A 20995-nucleotide genomic window follows, 5' to 3' on the forward strand; every position below is an offset into this window, starting at 1 on the left:
TTTGGCTCAGTGGCTAGAGCGTTGGCCTGTGGACTCAAGGGTCCCGGGTTCGATTCCAGTCGGTCGGGGGCATGTACCTTGGTTGTGGGTACATCCCCAGTGGGGGGTGTGCAGGGGGCAGCTGATCGGAGTTTCTCTCTCATCGGTGTTTCTGACTCTCTGTCCCTCTCCCTTCCTCTCTGTAAAAATCAATAAAAAATATATTTTTTTAAAAAAAAGAAAAGAAACATCAATGATGAGAGAGAATCATGGATCGGCCGCCTCCTGCACGCCCCCCAACTGGGGATCCAGCCTGCAACCTGGGCCTGTGCCCTGACCGGGAATCGAACCGTGACCTCCTGGTTCCTAGGTCGGCGCTCAACCCCTGAGCCACGCGGGCCGGCCGGGCTCCCTTTGAGTGCTTTAAGTATTTCCTGACTTTTAGAGTGTGGATTCACTTGTCCAGGATGCTTTCTAACCTAGGAACACTGTCGTTAGTCCTTCTGCGGGAGACTGTGCCGTGTGATCACAGGTGAATTCACCTGGGGCCGGGGAGCGGGGGGGGGGGGGGGGTGGGGGGGGGGGCAGGGTCCTGGCCGTTGGGCTGGCGTGCTGGGTCGGGCCAGGCAGCAGGACCAGGAAACAGTCCAGGGCTTTGTTCTCTGTCGGAATGCGGCCACCTGCGTGCATTGGCAGGCCTGCTGGTACCTGGGGGGGGGGGGGGGGCCGGGGGGTTTGATAAGTGGAGGGTCAAGGAGGAGGCACGGAGCACTGAATTGCTACTGTAACTGTTTCGTTCCCAGGGTCTCTACTGGGATTCTTTTAAGCTCTTGGAGAAAGAGCAGATTGGTCACCTGCCATTTGGGGAAGTACCTTTATTGCACAGAATCCACCTGCTGGTGATTCTTTTTTTTTTTTTAATATATTTTATTGATTTTATTTTATTTTTTTTTTTTTTTTTACAGAGAGGAAGGGAGAGGGATAGAGAGTTAGAAACATCGATGAGAGAGAAACATCGACCAGCTGCCTCCTGCACACCCCCTACCGGGGATGTGCCCGCAACCAAGGTACATGCCCTTGACCGGAATCGAACCTGGGACCTTTCAGTCCGCAGACCAATGCTCTGTCCACTGAGCCAAACCGGTTTCAGCGATTCTTATCCGTCGTTCATAATAACTGTGGATGAACATGCTTTCAGATTTAAATTTTACAAGGCTTAATTTTATGTCAAGGGGCCAGATACATATATGTACATATATGTATATATATATTTATGTACATAGGGTAATGGGATTATCTCAGAAAAAAATTCTAGACAACAGTTCATTTTAGTAAGATGTGATCAAGAAGTAACATTCATCGTAGACTTATTGGGGTGATCACTTTACAAGTTATATAAATGCACTATATGTTATACATCTGAAACTAATATAATACTGTATGTTGCCCGGCTGGCGTGGCTCGGTGGTTGAGCGTCGACCTATGAACCAGGAGGTCACAATTGGATTCCCGGTCAGGAGGGCACATGCCGGGGTTGTGGGCTCGATCCCCAGTGTGGGGCGGGCAGGAGGCAGCCGATCCATGGTTCTCTCTCACCATGGATGTTTCTATCCCTCTCTCCCTCTCCCTTCCTCTCTGAAGTCAATAAAAACATATTAAAAATATGTATTTTTTTAAAAAAAGAAGAAATGGAAGAAAATCTGGTGCCATTGGATAAACGCAGAGAGTTAGCATTCATTCGCTGTCAGGGGTTGTTCCGAGTTGAAATTCTTGGAGTCACCTTACACTTCAGACTGGGGCTGTTGGTTCATACGTCCCGCTCCCTGGTCGCTTTCCTCAACTTGTTTTTTTTTTTTTTCTTATGACTTTTTCTTGGTGATAATATATTCGTGGTTAAAGATTAATCGACAGGAGCCCATTAGACTCCAGTGGAATTTGGACACAGCAGTCCCATAAATGTTGAGAAAATAGAATGGAGACATTGTAATTGCCTTTTGCAAAAAAAAAAAAAAAAAACCCAATATATATATTTATGCCTTAGATGCCATATATATAACTATATAACATTCATCGTAGACTTATTGGGGTGATCACTATGAATGAACATGCTTCATACATACATATATATATGTGTGTGTGTATATATATATATATATATGCCTTAGATGCCATAATTCTGGAAATACCCAACGGAAACTTCAAAGGAGGCGGGAAAATCGAGTGGCTCCTGGCCGAGGGGGTAGGCCGAGGGCACGGGGGTGAAGGCTGATCGCAGACGTCTTGGCTGGGGCTCGCACACGCCTCGCCGGGGCCTCTCGCGGGAACCTCCCGTTTCTGGGGCCAAAAGGGCCGGATCGCCTGGCCTGCGGGGCATGCCTCCCGGTGGGCAGCCAGCCCTCCCTGCCAGTGGCAGGAAGCGGAAGTTGGCATCCCGCCTCGTGTCCCGACGCTGAAACCTGGCCCGCGGCCCCGTTCTGCTACCTGTCGGGACACCGGCCATTTTTTTTTTCATTTTTTTTTTTTTTGGTTTCGGTCACTCTGCCCCAAAGATAAGGAATGCCAGGAATTCTGCTGAGCACCTCGGAAGGGACGCCGGGACAATGGGCCTTTCACGGGACTCCACGCCTGGCGTTGGGCGTGTGGCTTGGACGTGTTTCCTGTGGGTGCCGCGGGTGAGGAAGCTGGGGCCTTGGGAGGGCCCGGGGTCCCGTCGGCGCCCAGCCTGCTCCTCGGACGTTGTACCGTGACCCGCACTCAGACATGCAGTGAGTGTGACATGGTTAGGTTTCAGTCCTCACTTTTCCTTGTGTTTTCACGTGTTTCAGAGCTGCGTTTCTCTGGCCTCGCCTGCTCCAGGGCTTCCCTCTGTTAAGCAACACACTCACGCCTTCTCACGTAGAAGAACGTTAAACACAACAGCATGTCCTCAGTATCGGCGACGTGTGATAAATCCTCACTCGAACATCTCCCTGGTTTAAAGAGAGAACCGTAGCCCGGCCGGCGTGGCTCAGTGGGTGAGCATCGGCCTAGGAACCAGGAGGTCACGGTTCGATTCCCCGTCAGGGTACATGCCCGGGTTGCGGGCTTGATCCCCAGTGTAGGGTTGCAAGAGGCAGCCGGGCGAGGGGGAGAGGCGGTGGGGGAGGCAGTTAGGGGCGATCAGGCAGGCAGGCAGGTGAGCAGTTAGGAGCCAGTGGTCCCGGATTGTGAGAGGGATGTCCGACTGCCGGACATCCCCCGAGGGGTCTCGGATTGGAGAGGGTGCAGGCTGGGCTGAGGGGACCCCCCTGCCGTGCACGAATTGCGTGCACCGGGGCCTCTAGTACAAAATAAATGAGAACCAGAGAACACTTCCAGACCCGTTGATAAAAGTGTGTGTGTGTGTGTGTGTGTGTGTGTGTGTGTGTGTAATGGTTACAAAATGCTTACTGTGTTTCACTGTTCTAAGCACTTATGTGAACTCACAAGATACTGCCTTGGGTGATATTGGGGGAGACATGGAGGAGCTATAGTATACATTTCCTCCTTCCTTCCCTTACGATGTACATACGATCACAGTTCCCACACAGCGAGGAGACAGCAGTACAGACCCCACCCCATGCCCCAAGCCCTGGGAGCCTGCCCTTCGTCACGCTGCCTCTGCGTAGACCAGGGGATAATGGTCCAACGACAGGGAGTCAGGAAGGAGGAGATGGGCCCCAGACTAGAGAGAGCTTTGCAGAGGGTGGAGGACGCTCTTGTGAAAACGGACGTGCCCTGTCGGCTGAGCGACGTAGACAACAGTTAGGACCATGACCCCTGGGGTCAGACTGCCTGAGCGTCACTGCTTCTCAGCTGCGGGACCTTGGTCAGATGACCGCGTGGCTGGTTTCAGTTTCCTTATCTCTCCAGTCCAGCTCATTAAAAGTACATACCGAGAGCATTAGAGTGGGGTTCCCTGATAAAAATACCTGGGAGCGCCCGGCCGGCGTGGCTCAGTGGTTGAGCGTCGACCTGTGAACCAGGAGGTCACGGTTCGATTCCCGGTCAGGGCACTTGCCCCGGTTGCGGGCTCCATCCCCAGTGTGGGGTGTGCAGGAGGCAGCTGATCAGTGATTCTCTCTCATCATTGATGCTTCTCTCCCTCCCTCTCCCTTCCTCTCTGAGATAAAAGGGAGGTTGGGGGGATGGGGGAAAGAGTATTGAGCTAAACTATGTGGATTTTTTCCAAAAACTTGTAACTTCAGGCATCAAGGACCCCCCTCTCGGTTATGATACCAGTGATGTCAGGAAGATAAAACTCAAGTTCATTCTCGTGTATTCTCCCCACTGCAGGGAAGATTGTGTTGAAAATGCCCAGGCCCTAACCGGTTTGGCTCAGTGGATAGAGCGTCGGCCTGCGGACTGTAAGGTCCCAGGTTCGATTCTGGTCAAGGGCATGTACCTTGGTTGTGGGCACATCCCCAGTAGGGGGTGTGCAGGAGGCAGCTGATGGATGTTTCTCTCTCATCGATGTTTCTACCTCTCTATCCCTCTCCCTTCCTCTCTGTAAAAAAATAAATAAAATATATTTAAAAATAAAATTAAAAAAAAAAAAGAAAATGCCCGGGAAATATTGCGACTGGAGAAAATTATAAAAATCATGAAAATATCTGACCTTTGGTTTTTTTTTTGTTGTTGTTGTTGTTTCTGTTTGTTTTCAGTTTTGCTCCTGGAGAAGATCGAGCACGACGACATGTGCAACAAGACGCTGAAGATCACGGACTTCGGGCTGGCGCGGGAATGGCACCGCACCACGAAGATGAGCGCGGCGGGCACCTACGCCTGGATGGCTCCGGAAGTCATCAAGTCGTCCCTGTTCTCCAAGGGAAGTGACATCTGGAGGTGAGCACCGGGCCCTGGGCTTTTGCGGATGTCTGCAGAGACGGGTCGCTGTCCGTCCTTTACATGAGCCCCAAAGTGCTCAGCGATTCTGAGCACGACTCGGCGATTCTGAGCACGACTCAGCGATTCTGAACACGACTCAGCGATTCTGAGTATAACTCAGCCATTCTGAGCATGACTCAGCCATTCTTAGCATGGTGGGTTGTGGAGGCCTTTTGGGACAGGGTTTTATAGTTTTGTTTTGTTTTTAATACTTTTTTTTAAAATTTTTTTATTTCAGAAAGGAAGGGAGAGGGAGAGGGAGAGAGAGAGAAACATCCATGATGAGAGAGAATCATTGATCGGCTGCCTCCTGCACGTCCCCAACTGGGGATCGAGCCCACAACCTGGGCGTGTGCCCCTTGACCGGAATTGAACCTGGGACCCGTCAGCCCGCAGGCAGATGCTCTATCCACTGAGCCGAGCCGGCCAGGGAGGGTTTTATCGTTTTGATCGTATCATCACAGGGGGGCAGGTACCTTCAGGTTTTTCATGGTCGTGGCTTCCATTTGATAGGAGAACCTTCTTGTTAAATGGGAGGTTTGATGAAAACTGGTTATAACTGGCGGCCGGCGTGGCTCCGTGGTTGAGCGTCGAACCAGGAGGAGGTCACGGTTCGATTCCCGGTCAGGGCGCATGCCTGGGTTGCGGGCTCGATCCCCAGGGTGGGGTGTGCAGGAGGCCGCCGATCCATGATCCTCTCTCCTCATGGATGTTTCTCTCTCTCTCTCCCACTCCTTTCCTCTCTGAAATCAGTAAAAATATATTACAAGAAAAAAAACAATAAAGGAGAGCAGCCACATTACTTGGCGTGGAGCGTGGGGCGTGGGGCTGGCCCCGCCTCGTTCAGTCGCCGCTGCCCCCGCGCTCTCCCGCTCAGTAAGCAGCTGGAATGCCTGTGACGAAGACTCCGCTGGTTTCTGGGGACGCCTGTGTTTGGGGCGTTAGCCTCTCACCCGGGACGAGGGCCACCACCGCTTTCTGGGAAGAGCAGGTCCCTGGGAGCCGCGGGAGGCGGGTGCTGACACCTTTGCCCCCCAGCTGTGTCCCGGTGACCTGGATGGTAACCTTGCTTTCCAGCTACGGAGTGCTACTGTGGGAGCTGCTCACGGGCGAGGTCCCCTACCGCGGCATCGACGGGCTCGCCGTGGCCTACGGGGTGGCGGTGAACAAGCTCACCCTGCCCATTCCGTCCACCTGCCCCGAGCCCTTTGCCAAGCTCATGAAAGGTACTGGGCACCCCTGTCTCTATAATCTCTATATATGTATGTTTGTGTTTTAATCCGCACCTGGGGATATTTTTCCATTGATTTTTTTTTAAATTTCTTTATTGATTAAGGTGTCACATATTTGTCCTCATCCCCCCATTCCCATCCCACACCCCTCCCCACGAATGCCCCCACCCCCCTGTTGTCCTTAACCATTGGTTAGGCTCGTATGCATGCACACAAGTCCTTTGGTTGATCTCTCCCCCCTCCCCCCAACCTCCCCTATCCTCCCTCTGAGGCCCGATAGTCCGATCGATGCCTCCTTGTTTCTGGTTCTGTTCTTGTTCATCAGTCTGTGTTGTTCATCATTTCCTCTAGATGAGCGAGATCATATGTCACTAGAGATATACTTGTAAGAACTGAATGTGAGACGAGCAATAATAGTTATGCTGACAGGCACATGAGTCAGTCTGTAGTGAGTTTCTTTCTGGACCAACAGTTCTTTAGAGACCCAATTTCAATGTCCACCAGTTCCTTATGTGTACATGTCAGCACTGACCCCTCAGCTCTGGATGGTGGACAAATGGTGGTAACGGAGGTCCGACTCCCTCTGGTTTGGTCTCGGTCGGACCCAGGGGCACGGCTTCACCCTGACTCAGGGGCACGTGGCCTTACCCGGACCTGGGACCCAGCCTCACCCGGATCCAGGGACACATGGCCTCACCTGGACGCGGGGGCGCGTGGCCTCACCCGGATCCAGGGACACATGGGCTCACCCGGACCCGGGGGCGCGTGGCCTCTCCCAGACCCAGGGGCACGTGGCCTCACCCGGAGCTAGGTGCGCGAGGCCTCACCCGGACCCAGGACCCAGCCTCACCTGGATCCAGGGACACATGGCCTCACCCGGACCCAGGGGCGTGTGGCCTCTCCCAGACCCAGGGGCGTGTGGCCTCACCCGGACCCGGGACCCAGCCTCACCCGGATCCAGTTCCATTGATTTTTAGGGAGAGTGGAAGGGAGGGGGAGAGACAGAGCGAAACATCGATGTGAGAGAGAGACACATCGATCGCTTGCCTCCTGCACATGCCCCGACCAGGGCCCCGGGCCGGGGAGAAACCTACAAGCGAGGTATGTGCCCTTGACCTGAATCGAACCCGGAACCTTTCGGTCCATAGGCCAGTGCTCTATCCATTGAGCCAGACCGGCCAGGGCAAGCATTCTATGTTGTTTTTTTTTCACCAAGGAGTTTCTGTGGTTCTAATTTTCAAAGGCTTTTACGTACTTACACTGCCTTAGAGTTAGAAACCTCGACTTTGACCTTAGATGTCGGGTCACGTTTGTTTTTTTTAAAAATATTTTTTAAAATATATTTTATTGGTTTTTCACAGAGAGGAAGAGAGAGGGATAGAGAGTTAGAAACATTGATGATAGAGAAACATCGATCAGCTGCCTCTTGCACACCCCCACTGGGGATGTGCCCGCAACCAAGGTACATGCCCTTGACCGGAATCGAACCCGGGACCTTTCAGTCCGCAGGCCGACGCTCTATCCACTGAGCCAAACCGGTTTCTGCTCAGGTCACGTTTTGATGAAGTAAGTGATATAAAAGCAGTCCCATTTTATCTGTGACTCATCGAGGTGCGACATTCAACTACACGGTGATCAAGTTTTCCTCGCGAACACGCGTGGAATTCAAAGACAATGTTGAGCTGGCTCCGAACCCGCGATTGTAAATCTAACCTGATGATCAAAAGCGTTTTAACCGTCTCAGCCGGCGTGGTTTTCCGTGGCCCGATACCTTTGGATGCTTCTCCCTTAAAAATTAACTAACTCTTTTTGTAAGCAGCAAGTTCTTTTGCTTAATGATTAGGCTGTTTCTTAGAACCTTGCTTGCGGTGATAATATTTTAGAGGCTTTGGTTTTTCTTGAGCTGAGTTACAGACCTCTCTGTCAGCAAGTCATCTGGCCAGGGCAGCTGCATGGCCGGGCATCAGAGCACATGTCCACATATTAATGTCATGTAACATAGACAACACGAGCCTTATCTGCGGACTCAAGGGTCCCAGGTTCGATTCCGGTCAAGGGCATGTACCTTGGTTGCGGGCACATCCCCAGTAGGGGGCGTGCAGGAGGCAGCTGATCGATGTTTCTCTCTCATCAATGTTTCTAACTCTATCCCTCTCCCTTCCTCTCTGTAAAAAATCAATAATGCCACTGGCATGGACACTGTAAAATAAAATGTTCAAAAGCATTGATAGGCTAGCCCAGTGGTCAGCAAACTGATTAGTTAACAGAGCCAAATATCAACAGCACAACGATTGAAATTTCTTTGGAGAGCCACATTTTTTAAACTTAAACTTCTTCTAACGCCACTTCTTCAGCATAGACTCGCCCAGGCCGTGGTATTTTGTGGAAGAGCCACACTCAAGGGGCCCAAGAGCCGCATGTGGCTCGCGAGCCGCAGTTTGCCGACCACGGGGCTAGCCCTAGCTGGTTTCACTCAATGGATAGAGCGTTGGACTGTGGACTGAAGGATCCCGGGTTCGATTCCGGTCAAGGGCACATGCCCGGGTTGCGGGCTCGATTCCCAGTAGGGGGGCGTGCCGGAGGCAGCTGATCCATGGTTCTCTCTCATCATTGATGTTTCTATCCCTCTCGCCCTCTCCCTTCATCTCTGAAATCAATAAAAATATATATATATTTTTTTAAAAAAGAACAGTCTTTAGAAAAATCATTGTCCACAGGGGCTGATCATCTGAACTCTGCTGAGAGACGGTGTTCATGAGATTCTTGTCTGTTTTAGAATGCTGGCAGCCAGACCCTCACATCCGCCCGTCCTTTGCCTTAATCCTGGAGCAGCTGACTGCGATCGAAGGGGCGGTCATGACGGAAATGCCCCAGGAGTCGTTCCATTCCATGCAGGACGACTGGAAGCTGGAAATCCAGCAGATGTTCGATGAGCTGAGAACCAAGGAAAAGGTGAGAACACGCATGGAGAACATTGCCTCGTACACGCACACGTATGAAGGTGATGGAAGACAGGAATCACGAGCTACAGCGGGCATTATTCTGAAATGTTTCCAGACATCAATATTTATGGATTCCTGCTTTCTAGTTAGAACAAAAAGAGGGCTGTTCTTGAAATGTGTGATCGGAAAAGAAAAACGTAGCCCTGGCCGGTTTGGCTCCGTGGGTAGAGTGCCGGCCTGCGGACCGAAGGATCCCAGGTTCGATTCCGGTCAAGGGTGCGTACCTTGCTTGCGGGCCCAATCCCCAGCCTGGGCCATGGTTGGGGCACGTGCAGGAGGCAACCAATCGATATTTCTCTCTGTCTTTCCCTCTCTAAAAAAAATCAGTAAAAAAATATCCTCAGGTGACGTTAAAAATTATAATTTAAAAATTATCATTCCGCCCTAACCGGTTTGGCTCAGTGGATAGAGGCTCAGTTGGATAGAGCGTCGGCCTGTGGACTGAAGGGTCCCAGGTTCGATTCCGGTCAAGGGCATGTACCTTGGTTGCGGGCACATCCCCAGTAGGGAGTGTGCAGGAGGCAGCTGATCGATGTTTCTCTCTCATCGATGTTTCTAACTCTCTCTCCCTCTCCCTTCTTCTCTGTAAAAAATCAATAAAATATCTTTAAAAAAATAAAAATAAAAAACACATCTGGAGCCTGGGCAGAAACGTGGCTCGGGCTTCGTTCCTGTCTCGATTGGATGCCTCCCATGTACTGTGCCTTGCACTTTGCTCGGTGCTGATGGAGGACAATTAAATGAGCAAGTAATAATAATAATAGTAATCATAATGACTCAGTCCGGCCCGGATAAGGGCGGCGCAGGCTCCCAGGACCCGCGTTTATCGGGTGCCGCAGGAAAGGGGCCGGAAGGACTGAGAGTGAGGGAGCCGGTGATCGGGGGGCCGGGCAGGAAAGCTTGGGAGGGGGCCGTGATCTCCACCGAGGACATACTGTGTCCCAAAGACACAGAGTCAAGGGCACCGGGAGGGATTCAGAACGGCCGGGGACACGGCTCGCACGACCTCTGCTCTCGGGCCTCTGCACCCTGAAATGTCCCGGGAACAAACACCGTCTCCGGCACGGGAGCCTGCTTCTTAGGAAAATGCTGAGTGAGAGTTCGGCGTTCGCCTTAGAACCAGGAAAGGGGTGGCTTTAGGAGGCCTGGGGCCGGCTCCAGCCGCCACCCCCCTCCCAGCCCCAGCCCGGGCATCAGGAGTGAAGCAATCCTGGGAAGTGACCTTCAATCCTGCGTTCTCAGAAGGATCATTATCAGCGATCTTATTATTCACATGTTTCCTGGAAACGTTAATACAATTGGCTGACTTAAAGTGAAACAGAAAAGACTGATGTTTGGGGTTGTTTTGTTTTTTTTGTTTTTTTTTTTTTTTGTACTTCTCCTAAATTGTTTTCAGGAATTCTAAAATTAGACGTTTCATTGCAAAAATAAAAATAAAAAAAGAGATTTTTGGGGGGAATGGGAGAGGACTCCGAGGACAAAATGAAAGTTGAAATCACAGAATTTAAAATTGGGAAGTAATGTTCATAATCCATGGTTCCTTTATGCTATTGGCTTACTTTTAATTAATGATCAATGGAGGTGTATCTAGCGAGTTGATTCTCATTCCGTGTGGTGTGAACATCAAAAAGCATGCCCTCCTGCTCCCTTCTGAGGGTTTGTAGTAGTTCCTTTGTTACCCTTGGAGCTCACTTTTTAAAAAATATATTTTTTTATTGATTTCAGAGAGGAAGGGAGAGGGAGAGGAAGATAGAAACATCCGTGATGAGAGAGAACCATGGATCGGCTGCCTCCTGCACGCCCCACACTGGGGATGGAGCCCATCACCCGGGCCTGTGCCCTGACCGGGAATCGAACCCTGACCTCCTGGTTCCTAGGTGGACGCTCAACCCCTGAGCCACACTGGCCGGGCTGAGCTCACTGTTTAGCTGTGCTAACCCTGTGCCTTCGCTTGTTCTGACGGGAACGGCGGCACCGATGGGGCGTCCCGCGAGCCTCCGGTTCGCCGTGAAAGCCTGTGCCATCTTTTTCCTTCCTCTCTGGCTCAGAGGTCCCCAGCTGCATCCCTTGGCTGGAGTCCGGCCCGGGTGCGTGCTCTATCTCCCTTTCTCCTCCACTGATTGCTCCGGGTGGGAGGCGTCCGACTGGGAATTAACGGCCGAGCCCTTGGCCGAGCCCCGTGTTACTCAGCGAGCGGCAGCCCCCGCAGACACCGGCTCCTCCCTGCATTCCCGGCGTCTTATCTCCGCGTCTGCCTTTGTGCGCCGGGCGCACGGGGTGTCTTTGAAGGCCCGTCGCCGTTAATGATTAACGTCTGCCCCCGGCTCGGGGTTTGCCATGCGAAGGGGCTGTGCCAAGCAACTCAGCCCACAGGACTCCTTAGTCAGCCACCGAGAGAGGCTGGTGGGCGCCTCCCCAGTTCAAAGCATCCCACGGGGTTCGAATACCCCTTACGTTGGTGTATTTTTTAAAAATATATTTTATTATTTTTTTTACAGAGAGGAAGGGAGAGGGATAGAGAGTTAGAAACATCGATGATGAGAGAGAATCATGGATCGGCTGCCTCCTGCACGCCCCACTACTGGGGATCGAGCCTGCCACCAAGGCACATGCCCTTGGCCGGAATCGAACCTGGGACCTTTCAGTCCGCAGGCCGACGCTCTATCCACTGAGCCACACCAGCTAGGGCGTATTTTGTTCTTTATTCTTCCTCTTCTGAATGTTTAAAATTCATTCAAATAAGAACATTCTGGCTGCTTTCTCTCTGACCTTTTTTTTTTTCTCTCATGAAGTCTTAGGCCAGTGATTAAAAAAAAATACATTTTTTTATTGATTTCAGAGAGGAAGGGAGGGAGAGAGAGAGAGAGAAACATCAATGATGAGAGAGAATCATGGATCGGCTGCCTCCTGCACATTCCCCATTGGGGATGGAGCCCGCAACCCGGGCATGTGCCCTTGACCGGGAATGGAACCGTGACCTTCATTTAGGGTGGATCACGCGCATCCGGGGTTTGTTGCCATGTGTTCATGTACATTTGGTGCGTCAGGTGGTTAGAAGGGCAGGAGATCAGGAGAGAGAAACGTGGGAATGGAGTTTAACCGGGGGTCGGGGCTGCAGAGGCGGCCTCTGCCGGGCCCGTGACGCCGGTGCCGCCCCGTCCCAGGAGCTGCGGTCCCGCGAGGAGGAGCTGAGCCGCGCGGCCCTGCAGCAGAAGTCGCAGGAGGAGCTGCTGAAGCGGCGGGAGCAGCAGCTGGCGGAGCGCGAGATCGACGTGCTGGAGCGCGAGCTCAACATCCTCATCTTCCAGCTCAACCAGGAGAAGCCCAAGGTCAAGCGGAGGAAGGGCAAGTTCAGGAGGAGCCGCCTGAAGGTCAAGGACGGGCACCGCATCAGCCTGCCCTCAGGTGGGCCCGTCCGCAGGACACCCCGGGGCCAGCCGCCCGGCGCCGTGGCCATGACACCGGGAAGCGATGGGGAGGGGAGGAGGTCCTCCAACAGGGAGGTCCTCATGCTGTGAGCCACGAGCTGCCGCGTGAACCAGAGCGTGGCACACGCGTGTGTATTTTATTATTTTTTTTAAACTAGAGGCCCGATGCACGAAGATTCGTGCAAGAATAGGCCTTCCTTCCCCTGGCTGCCGGCCCCGCCTTCACTCCGGCTAGAGCCGCCTCGCGCCTGGTCGCGTCAATTTGCATATTCCCTCCTTATTGGCTGTGGGCACCACCAGCTTTGTCACGGAGTTACGGTCAATTTGCATATCCTGTCTTTATTAGATACGATATGTTTGTATTGATTTCAGACAGGAAGGGAGAGGGAGACAGAGAGAGAGAAACATTGATGATGAGAGAGAATCATGGATCGCTGCCTCCTGCCCGCCCCCCACACTGGGGATGGAGCCCGCAACCCAGGCATGTGCCCTTGACCGGGAATCGAACCTGGGACCCTTCAGTCTGCAGGCCGACGCTCTATCCACTTAGCCAAACCGGCCAGGGCGGCATTTGAGTATTTAAGCCTCCAGTAATTTTGTTTGTAGGGGTTAGTGGATTTTCTCTTTGTGGAACAAAAGCAGAATTCCTGTGCAGCTGATGGCATGGACCCCGCGTGGTGTGGCGTGGCATGGCATGGCTTGGCGAAAGTCCGGGACAGCCCTCAGCTGTCGCTGTTTCATCGTTCGGGTTACTGCTTCCTGGGGATCTTTAGTGTCACGTGGTCATTTGGGACAGGGATGGTGCTGCCACCACCTCTGACAAGATGTATCAAACACTTTAATTACTTTCATCTGAGGGTTTAAAAAGAAACCAGGAAATCTGGGGAAGCTTTTAAAAATGTTTTTAACTCATGGTGATGGGAACATGAAGGGATCACATGTGTCAGGAGAAACTGAGCAGAATAGAAGGCAGCACCCAGCCCGACCAGCGTGGCTCCGTGGTTGAGCTTTGACCTATGAACCACGAGGACACGGTTCAATTCCCGGTTAGAGCACATGCCCGGGTTGTGGTCTCGATCCGCAGTGGGGGGCGTGCAGGAGGCAGCCGATCCATGATTCTCTCATCATGGATGTTTCTCTCTCTCTCTCTCTCTCTCTCTCTCTCTCTCTCTCTCTCTCTCTCTCTCTCTCTTCTTCTCTGAGATCAATAAAAATATTTTTTTTTAAAAAAATTAAAACACACACACAAATACTAGGTGATTCTTTCAGGTACGATTTTCAATAAAGCACACTACAGTTCTGCAAATCTGAAATGAACACGTGCCGGAGATTTCACTCCACTCACCGAGTTAGCGGGACCAGGTCTTTACGGGCCATTTAGTACAGGAATGTGAGGGTTAGACCTGCTGGGTTAAAACCAAACCCGGTTAATGCCCGGAATGGCCATAAACCGTAACCTTTGGGATGGTTTTTTTGACCAGACAGAAACTATTTGCATTGTCACCAGATGAAATCTGCACGGTAACCTCTGCCCCGAGTGGGCTGTAAAAATATCCCCGCCACTCGGAAATCCATCAGGGATGAAGGCACGCCAGAACACTCGGGGTGTCTCTTACTTGTGTCTGGGTTTTAAATATATATATATTTTTTACAGTTTACTAAGACAGTCTCCTCTTCCGTCTGCTACTACTGCTCTTTCTTTCATATATTCCCATAGTGCTTTGCACAGCTCTGTCGGGACCCCTCCCCTCCCTTACAGGTAGCAATGGTACCTACCATTTGTAAAGTGCTGTGACCACAAAGTACTTTTATTTTCTTTTTTTAAAATTCTTTTTTTTTTTATAGATATTTTATTGATTTTTTTTACAGAGAGGCAGGGAGAGGGATAGAGAGTTAGAAACATCAATGAGAGAGAAACATCGAGCAGCTGCCTCCTGCATGCCCCCTACTGGGGATGTGCCCGCAACCATGGTACGTGCCCTTGACGGGAATCGAACCTGGGACCCTTGAGTCCGCAGGCCGACGCTCTATCCACTGAGCCAAACCAGCTAGGGCTAAAGGATTCTTTTTAAAATATATATGCTTTTATTGATTTCAGAGAGGAAGGGAGAGGGAGAGAGAAACATCCAGGATGAGAGAGAACCATGGATCGGCTGCCTCCTGCACGCCCCACCCTGGGGATCGAGCCCACAACCCGGGCATGTGCCCCGACCGGGAATTGAACCCTGACCTCCTGGTTCATAGGTCGATGCTCAACCCCTGAGCCCCCCAGCCGGGCTCTCTGGCAGTTTTTGCTCGGATTGCTACGTGCTGAAGACGCGCCTGTGAAAATAACTTTCAACCAGGAAATCTCAGTTCTTCCTCTCTCTCCCGTCTGACAGATTTCCAGCACAAAATCACCGTGCAGGCCTCTCCCAACCTGGACAAACGGAGGAGTCTGAACAGCAGCGGGTCCAGCCCGCCCAGCAGCCCCACGGTGATCCCGCGGCTCCGGGCCATACAGCGTGAGCGCCCCCCTCACCCCCGCCCGCCCCCCCCACCCCCCCACCCCCACCACCCCGGGCCCTGTGTCTGTTTCTGTCATTCGTTCAACTGGTTGTAACTGAGCATTTGACATGGAATAGGTGTCACAACTATTGTGAAAACAAAATTTAGTCTTACATTCCTAAATCTAGTTTTCTTCCATTGATAATATTTTAAAAAATACACTGAGTGGCCAGATGATGATGATCTCTGAACGCATCGTAATCTGGCCACTCAGTGTATATATATCCTATAGAATAAAAGGCTAATATGCAAATTGTCCCCTCGACCAGGAGTTCGACCAGCAGGCAGGCTGGCCAACTGCCCATGTCCCCTCCCCCTGGCCAGGCTGGCTGGACCCCACCCATGCACGAATTCATGCACCGGGCCTCTAATACACACACACACACACACACACACACACACACACACACACACACTGAGTGGCCAGATTATTATGCGTTCAGAGATCATTATAATCTGGCCACTCAGTGTATATTTTTATTGATTTTAGAGAGTGAGAGAAAAATCAATGATAAGAGAGAATCATTGATCGGCTGCCTCCTGCACGCCCCCTACTGGGGATCGAGCCCACAACCCGGGCATGTGCCCTGACCAGGAATTGAACCGTGACCTCCTGGTTCGTAGGTCGATGCTGGACCATTGAGCCACGCCGGCCGGGCTTGGCTCTTATTTTTCCCCCAAATACAGTGAAACCCTAACCGTCACAGAAATATTAAGTGGATACATAAATAATCCAATCTTTGCTACTAATGTGCCTAGATTTTGTACCTTTTCTTTTAATTTATTTCAATGTTGGTGCTAATTTTCTCATTAGAGGAAGCTCACCATTGGTAAAGTGAAAGAAATCATTGATTATTTTTATGCTTCATTGTTTATGTGTTTTGAGTAAGGTAGGTTTTTTGTTTTTTTTTACAAATGACTTGATTCTTCTGACTTTAAAGTTTCTTCCTTGATGAATGAGTGATGCTCCCTGTCTAGTGACTTCGGATGAAAGCAACAGGACGTGGGGAAGGAACACGGTCTGCCGACAGGAGGAATTTGAAGATGTGAGAAGGAATTTCAAGAGGAGAGGTTGCACCTGGGGACCAAGTTCTATCCAAATGAAAGACAGAACCGATGGCAAAGAAAGGTGCGTGTGCGCCACCTGGTGGCTCCGGTGGGTACTGCGACAAATGCCAGCACCCTCTCAAGCATGGCATTTTGGCCAGACTTAGCTTAAAAAAAAAAAAAAATTAGACTTCTATGTGGAATCGAATAAACAAAATAAACTGATGAACAAAATAGACCCAGGAACACGGAAACATAGAACAGACTGACGAATCTCAGAGGGAAGGGGGGAGGGGGATGGGAAGAGATTAACCAAAGAACTTACATGTATACACTGAGTGGCCAGATTATGATGATCTCTGAATGCATAATAATCTGGCCATTCAGTATGTGTGTGTATATATATATATATTAGAGGCATGAATTCGTGCATGGGTGGGGTCCGGGCAGCCTGGCCAGGGGGAGGGGGCATGGGCAGTTGGCTGGCCTGCCTGCTGGTCGAACTCCTGGTCAAGGGGACAATTTGCATATTAGCCTTTTATTCTATAGGATATACACTGAGTGGCCAGATTATGCGTTCAGAGATGATCATAATCTGGCCACTCAGTGTAGATGCATACCTAACCCATGGACACAGACAAGAGTGTGGTGAAGGCCTGGGGAGGAGGTGGGAGCGGGATGGAGGGGGTCAGTAGCGGGGGAGAAAGGGGGACATGTGTAATACTTTCAACAATAAAGATAAATTTTAAAAATAAATAATAAGATAGAAAGTTTAAAAATGAGGATACTGTAGAGATATCTGAATATGATTTCCATTTCTAGGATGAGTGTATCATACTCATTCGTTATTAGTTCAAGTTAAGTCGTTAAATCTCCGACATATTATCGGTCTGATTTTTAAGGTTTTATTTGGGCTTCATTAGCTCCTCAACACCTAATGGGCCATGTGTTTCTATTACATTAAAATAACCATCTGGCCCTGGCCGGTGTGGCTCAGTGGATAGAGCATCGGCCTGTGGACTGAAGGGTCCCGGGTTTGATTCCTGGTCAAGGGCACGTACCTCGGTTGCAGGCTCCCGGCCTGCAGGAGGCATCCAATCAATATGTTTTTCTCTCCCATCGGTGTTTCTCTCTGTCTCTCCCTCTTCCTTCCACTCCCTCTAAAAATCAATGGGAAAAAAATATCTTCGGGTGAGAATTAAAAAGGAAGGAAGGAAGGAAATAAAATAAGCATCTTTCTCTTGTAGAATAAGACCTCTCTCGGATGGCAACAGTCCTTGGTCAACTCTCTTCATAAAACATCACAAAACCACGCCATTGGCATCGTTATTTGTGGACCAACCAGGTACGTACGTGCTTCAGAAACAGAATTTGCATCACCCTCCGCTTCTGGGTGTCCTAGACGCGGTTGAGCAGCCTTAGCATATCATTAGCATATTACGCTTTGATTGGCTGAACAGCCGGCCGGTCAACCGGACACTTAGCATATTAGGATTTTTTTTAAAAAATATATTTCACTGATTTTTTTACAGAGAGGAAAGGAGAGGGACAGAGAGCCAGAAACATCGATGAGAGAGAAACATCGACCAGCTGCCTCCTGCACAGCCCCCACCGGGGATGTGCCTGCAACCAAGGTACATGCCCTTGACCGGAATCGAACCTGGGACCCTTCAGTCCGCAGACCGACGCTCTATCCACTGAGCCAAACCGGTTTCGGCAGCATATTAGGATTTTATTGTGTGGGATTATCTGTGCCTGTCCAGATAGCGGGAGTCATCCGAGAAGCCATCTTCCTTCTTCCTTAGAATCTTTTTTTAAAAAATATGTATTTTATTGATTTTTTTTACAGAGAGGAAGGGAGAAGGATAGAGAGTTAGAAACATCGATGAGAGAGAAACATCCATCAGCTGCCTCCTGCACACTCCCCACTGGGGATGTGCCCGCAACCAAGGCACATGCCCTTGACCGGAATCGAACCTGGGACCCTTCAGTACGCAGGCCGATGCTCTATCCACTGAGCCAAACCGGCCAGGGCATCTTAGAGTCTTTTGATCCTCATAACTCCTCCTCCTAGGACACACTGGGCTCACTCCGTTCAGTCTCCATTAAGCTATGGATTCCATTTGACCATAACATCTCCCCTCTTTCTTGTCAACGCGGGGTAGACGCTTTGGGGTTTGTTACCTATACTAGGCACTCAGTGCACCCAGGGGAGGGGGAAAGACAGGGAGAAACATCGACGTGAGAGAAGCCCATCGATTGGTTGCCTCCTGCACGTGCCCTGACCTGGCTCCTGCAACCGAGGTACGTGCCCTTGACCGGCATGGAACGGGGACCTTCTGGCCCACAGGCTGACGCTCTACCCACTGAGCCACACGGGCTAGGGCTATTGTGCGTGTAGTTTAAAGGACTTTCCCTGGAAGACGCTCCCCCTTTGTGTGTCTCTGCCTTTCCCAGGTGCCTGCGAGGAGCCCAGACCCTCTGCCGACGGCTCGGAGCCCAGAAAACCACCGCAGAGCAAACCCTCGGGGCCCGCCCTGGCGGACCCGCCTCTGGGGAAAGATGGGCAGAGAGAGAGCCCGCCGGAGGCTGAGAACTGGGAGGAGGCCGCCTCCGCCGCGGGCACCCCTCAGGGGACCCCGACCCACACTCTGAGCAGGTCGCCCCCCAGGAGGAGGACGGAGGGCGCCCTGGTCAGCTGCACCGCCCTCCTGGCGGCCGTGGCCCTGGGCCTGGACCTCAGAGAGCTGCCCCGGGCGCCGGCCGCGGAGGAGCCGGGCCCCAGGGAGGAAAGGAGGAAACGCAAGGACATCCTGCCGCGGGCACCCTGGCCCCGCGGGGGCGCCGACCGCCCCCGGGCATCGGCCACGCTGCCCCCGCCCGGCGCCCTGGGTCTTCTCTCCCGGCCGTCCCTCTCCACCAAGTGCCTGCTGCAGGCGGAGGGCGGAGAGTCGTCCCTCGAGGGCAGCGGGCACAGCACGCGCGCCCCCGACGTGCCCGCTCCGGACGTCTGTCCTGCCGCAGGGGGGTGCCAGCCAGCCTCCCCACCCAGGCCGGAGGCCGAGCGCGGGGCGTGGAGGCCCCTGGGCCCCCCCTCCTCGGAGCAGACCCGTGGGAACGCGCCGCCCTGTGCTTCCTCGAAGAGAAGGGCAGCGGGCCACCGGCGGTCGGTGTCTGACGGGAACGCCTCTCTGGCCCCAGGTAGGCGCTCGGAGGGAAGGTGCAGACAGACAGACAGACAGACACCCTTTGTAGGCAGCAGAGGGTCGCCCCTCGCCTGGGCGCCTGACACGCGATGGCATGTCCCAGTGTCTCCGTGTACCAATGTGTTCCCACCGAGCACACAGGCCTTCAAATGCTCCCCGACGCCTTCCTTTCACACCGTCTGGATTCTGGGAAAAGGATAACGAGACGTCCGTCACTTAGATATGTCATGATAGCACCTTAAGTCAGCAAGCCCATGTGAGGCTGGCTGGTGTTCAGGTGTCTGTTTTTTAAAAGTTATTTTTATCGCCCTCACCGGTGTGGCTCAGTGGATGGAGCGTCAGCCTGCGGACTGAAGGGTCCCGGGTTCGATTCCGGTCAAGGGCATGTACCTTGGTTGCGGGCACATCCCCAGTGGGGGTGGTGCAGGAGGCGGCTGATCGATGTTTCTCTCTCATCGATGTTTCTGACTCTCTATCCCTCTCCCTTCCTCTCTGTAAAAAAATCAATAAAATATATATTTTTTTAAAAAATTATTTTTATGGATTTCAGAGAGGAAGGGCGAGGGAGAGAGAAAGAGAAACATCAAGGATGAGAGAGAATCACGGATCGGCTGCCTCCTGCACGCCCCCTACTGGGGATCGAGCCTGCCACCAGGTTATTTGTCTGGTTTGCATGGTCAGACGCCCCAGTCTCTGATTGAACTGTCTTTGCTTTCTCAGCAGCTGCTGCCGCAGGAGCTCCGGTACCGCCCCCTGCGCGGGCGTGGGGGCCCCCCCACCCCTCCTGGCCTCACAGGAACCTGCCCCCCCAGGCCCTGCCTCTGGAGGCCCCGCCTGGAGAACAAAGAGCCTTCACTTCTGTGCCTCCCCCCTCCGCCCTCCCAGCCCCCGCGGACGCCCCCCAGGCCTCCCCGGGGAGGACAGAGCCGCTGCCCGCACGGGCCGACCCTGGCCTGGGCGGCGGGGCACCGACCCCCGGCTGTGCCCCCGGCTGTCCCCCCGGAGCCCCGGACAGAACTAGGTCGCTCGGGCCCTCCTTGCTGGACGCCGACGTGCAGGGCCAGAGCCGGGACTGCACGCCGCCCCTGTGCCAGGTGAAGAGCGGGCGCGGCCGTCCGTCCGTCCGCCAGCTGGAGAAGGGATTCCTGTCCTAGTGCCTTACGTTTGTGCCCGCCTGCCTCCCTTTTCTAAGGAGAACAATTAAAACACTGCGTCTGCCTTGGCGTTGTTTATGCTGCCGGGTCTGGCAGAGCGGCAGTGGCCCCGCGCCTGCAGCGGTCACGGGCGTCCGAGAGGGACATGGACGTGAGCGCGGCAGGCCGTCCAAGGAGATGGGCTTGCCAGTGGATTCCTGCCCGGTGACCTGAAACACAACACACTCCCGTGTGAGAGCGTGTGGCCACGCAAAACGCACGGCTCTGCTGGGAAGAGTTGGGGCCGCACAAGGTTTAATTCTGCTGCTCGCGTGTCCGCTGTCTGTTAGCTGATCGCACAGGAAGGGGTGGGTCACCTTGTCCCCCGATTCCTCCCTCCCTCCTCCCCCTCCTTCCCCTCTCTCCCTCCCCCCTTCCCCCTCCCTTTTTCCCTCTTTCCCTCTCTCTTTCTCCCTCTCCTTTCTCCTTTCGTCTCACCTTTCTCTCTCTAACTCT

The 20995-nt window shown here is 52.6% G+C and overlaps 1 protein-coding gene across 2 annotated transcripts in view; it reads left to right on the top strand.

The window, feature by feature from the left end:
* The window catches only part of MAP3K21 (mitogen-activated protein kinase kinase kinase 21), a 30684-nt gene extending 10102 nt beyond the window's left edge, over positions 1-20582 (top strand). The window contains exons 2-10 of one of the 2 annotated variants that reach the window (XM_054712946.1): positions 4662-4842; positions 5962-6110; positions 8893-9068; positions 12283-12523; positions 14928-15050; positions 16072-16222; positions 17388-17485; positions 18598-19341; positions 20067-20582. In XM_054712946.1, the coding sequence (XP_054568921.1) occupies positions 4662-4842; positions 5962-6110; positions 8893-9068; positions 12283-12523; positions 14928-15050; positions 16072-16222; positions 17388-17485; positions 18598-19341; positions 20067-20500 (2297 nt within the window). In that variant the 3' untranslated portion in view covers positions 20501-20582. The remainder of the gene's footprint in view (positions 1-4661; positions 4843-5961; positions 6111-8892; positions 9069-12282; positions 12524-14927; positions 15051-16071; positions 16223-17387; positions 17486-18597; positions 19342-20066) is intronic. The other variant, XM_054712947.1, reaches the window with a different exon arrangement.
* The last annotated feature ends 413 nt before the right edge of the window (positions 20583-20995 follow it).

The sequence above is a fragment of the Eptesicus fuscus genome, chromosome 24 (genome assembly GCF_027574615.1).
Source record: "Eptesicus fuscus isolate TK198812 chromosome 24, DD_ASM_mEF_20220401, whole genome shotgun sequence".
Lineage (NCBI taxonomy): Eukaryota > Metazoa > Chordata > Mammalia > Chiroptera > Vespertilionidae > Eptesicus > Eptesicus fuscus.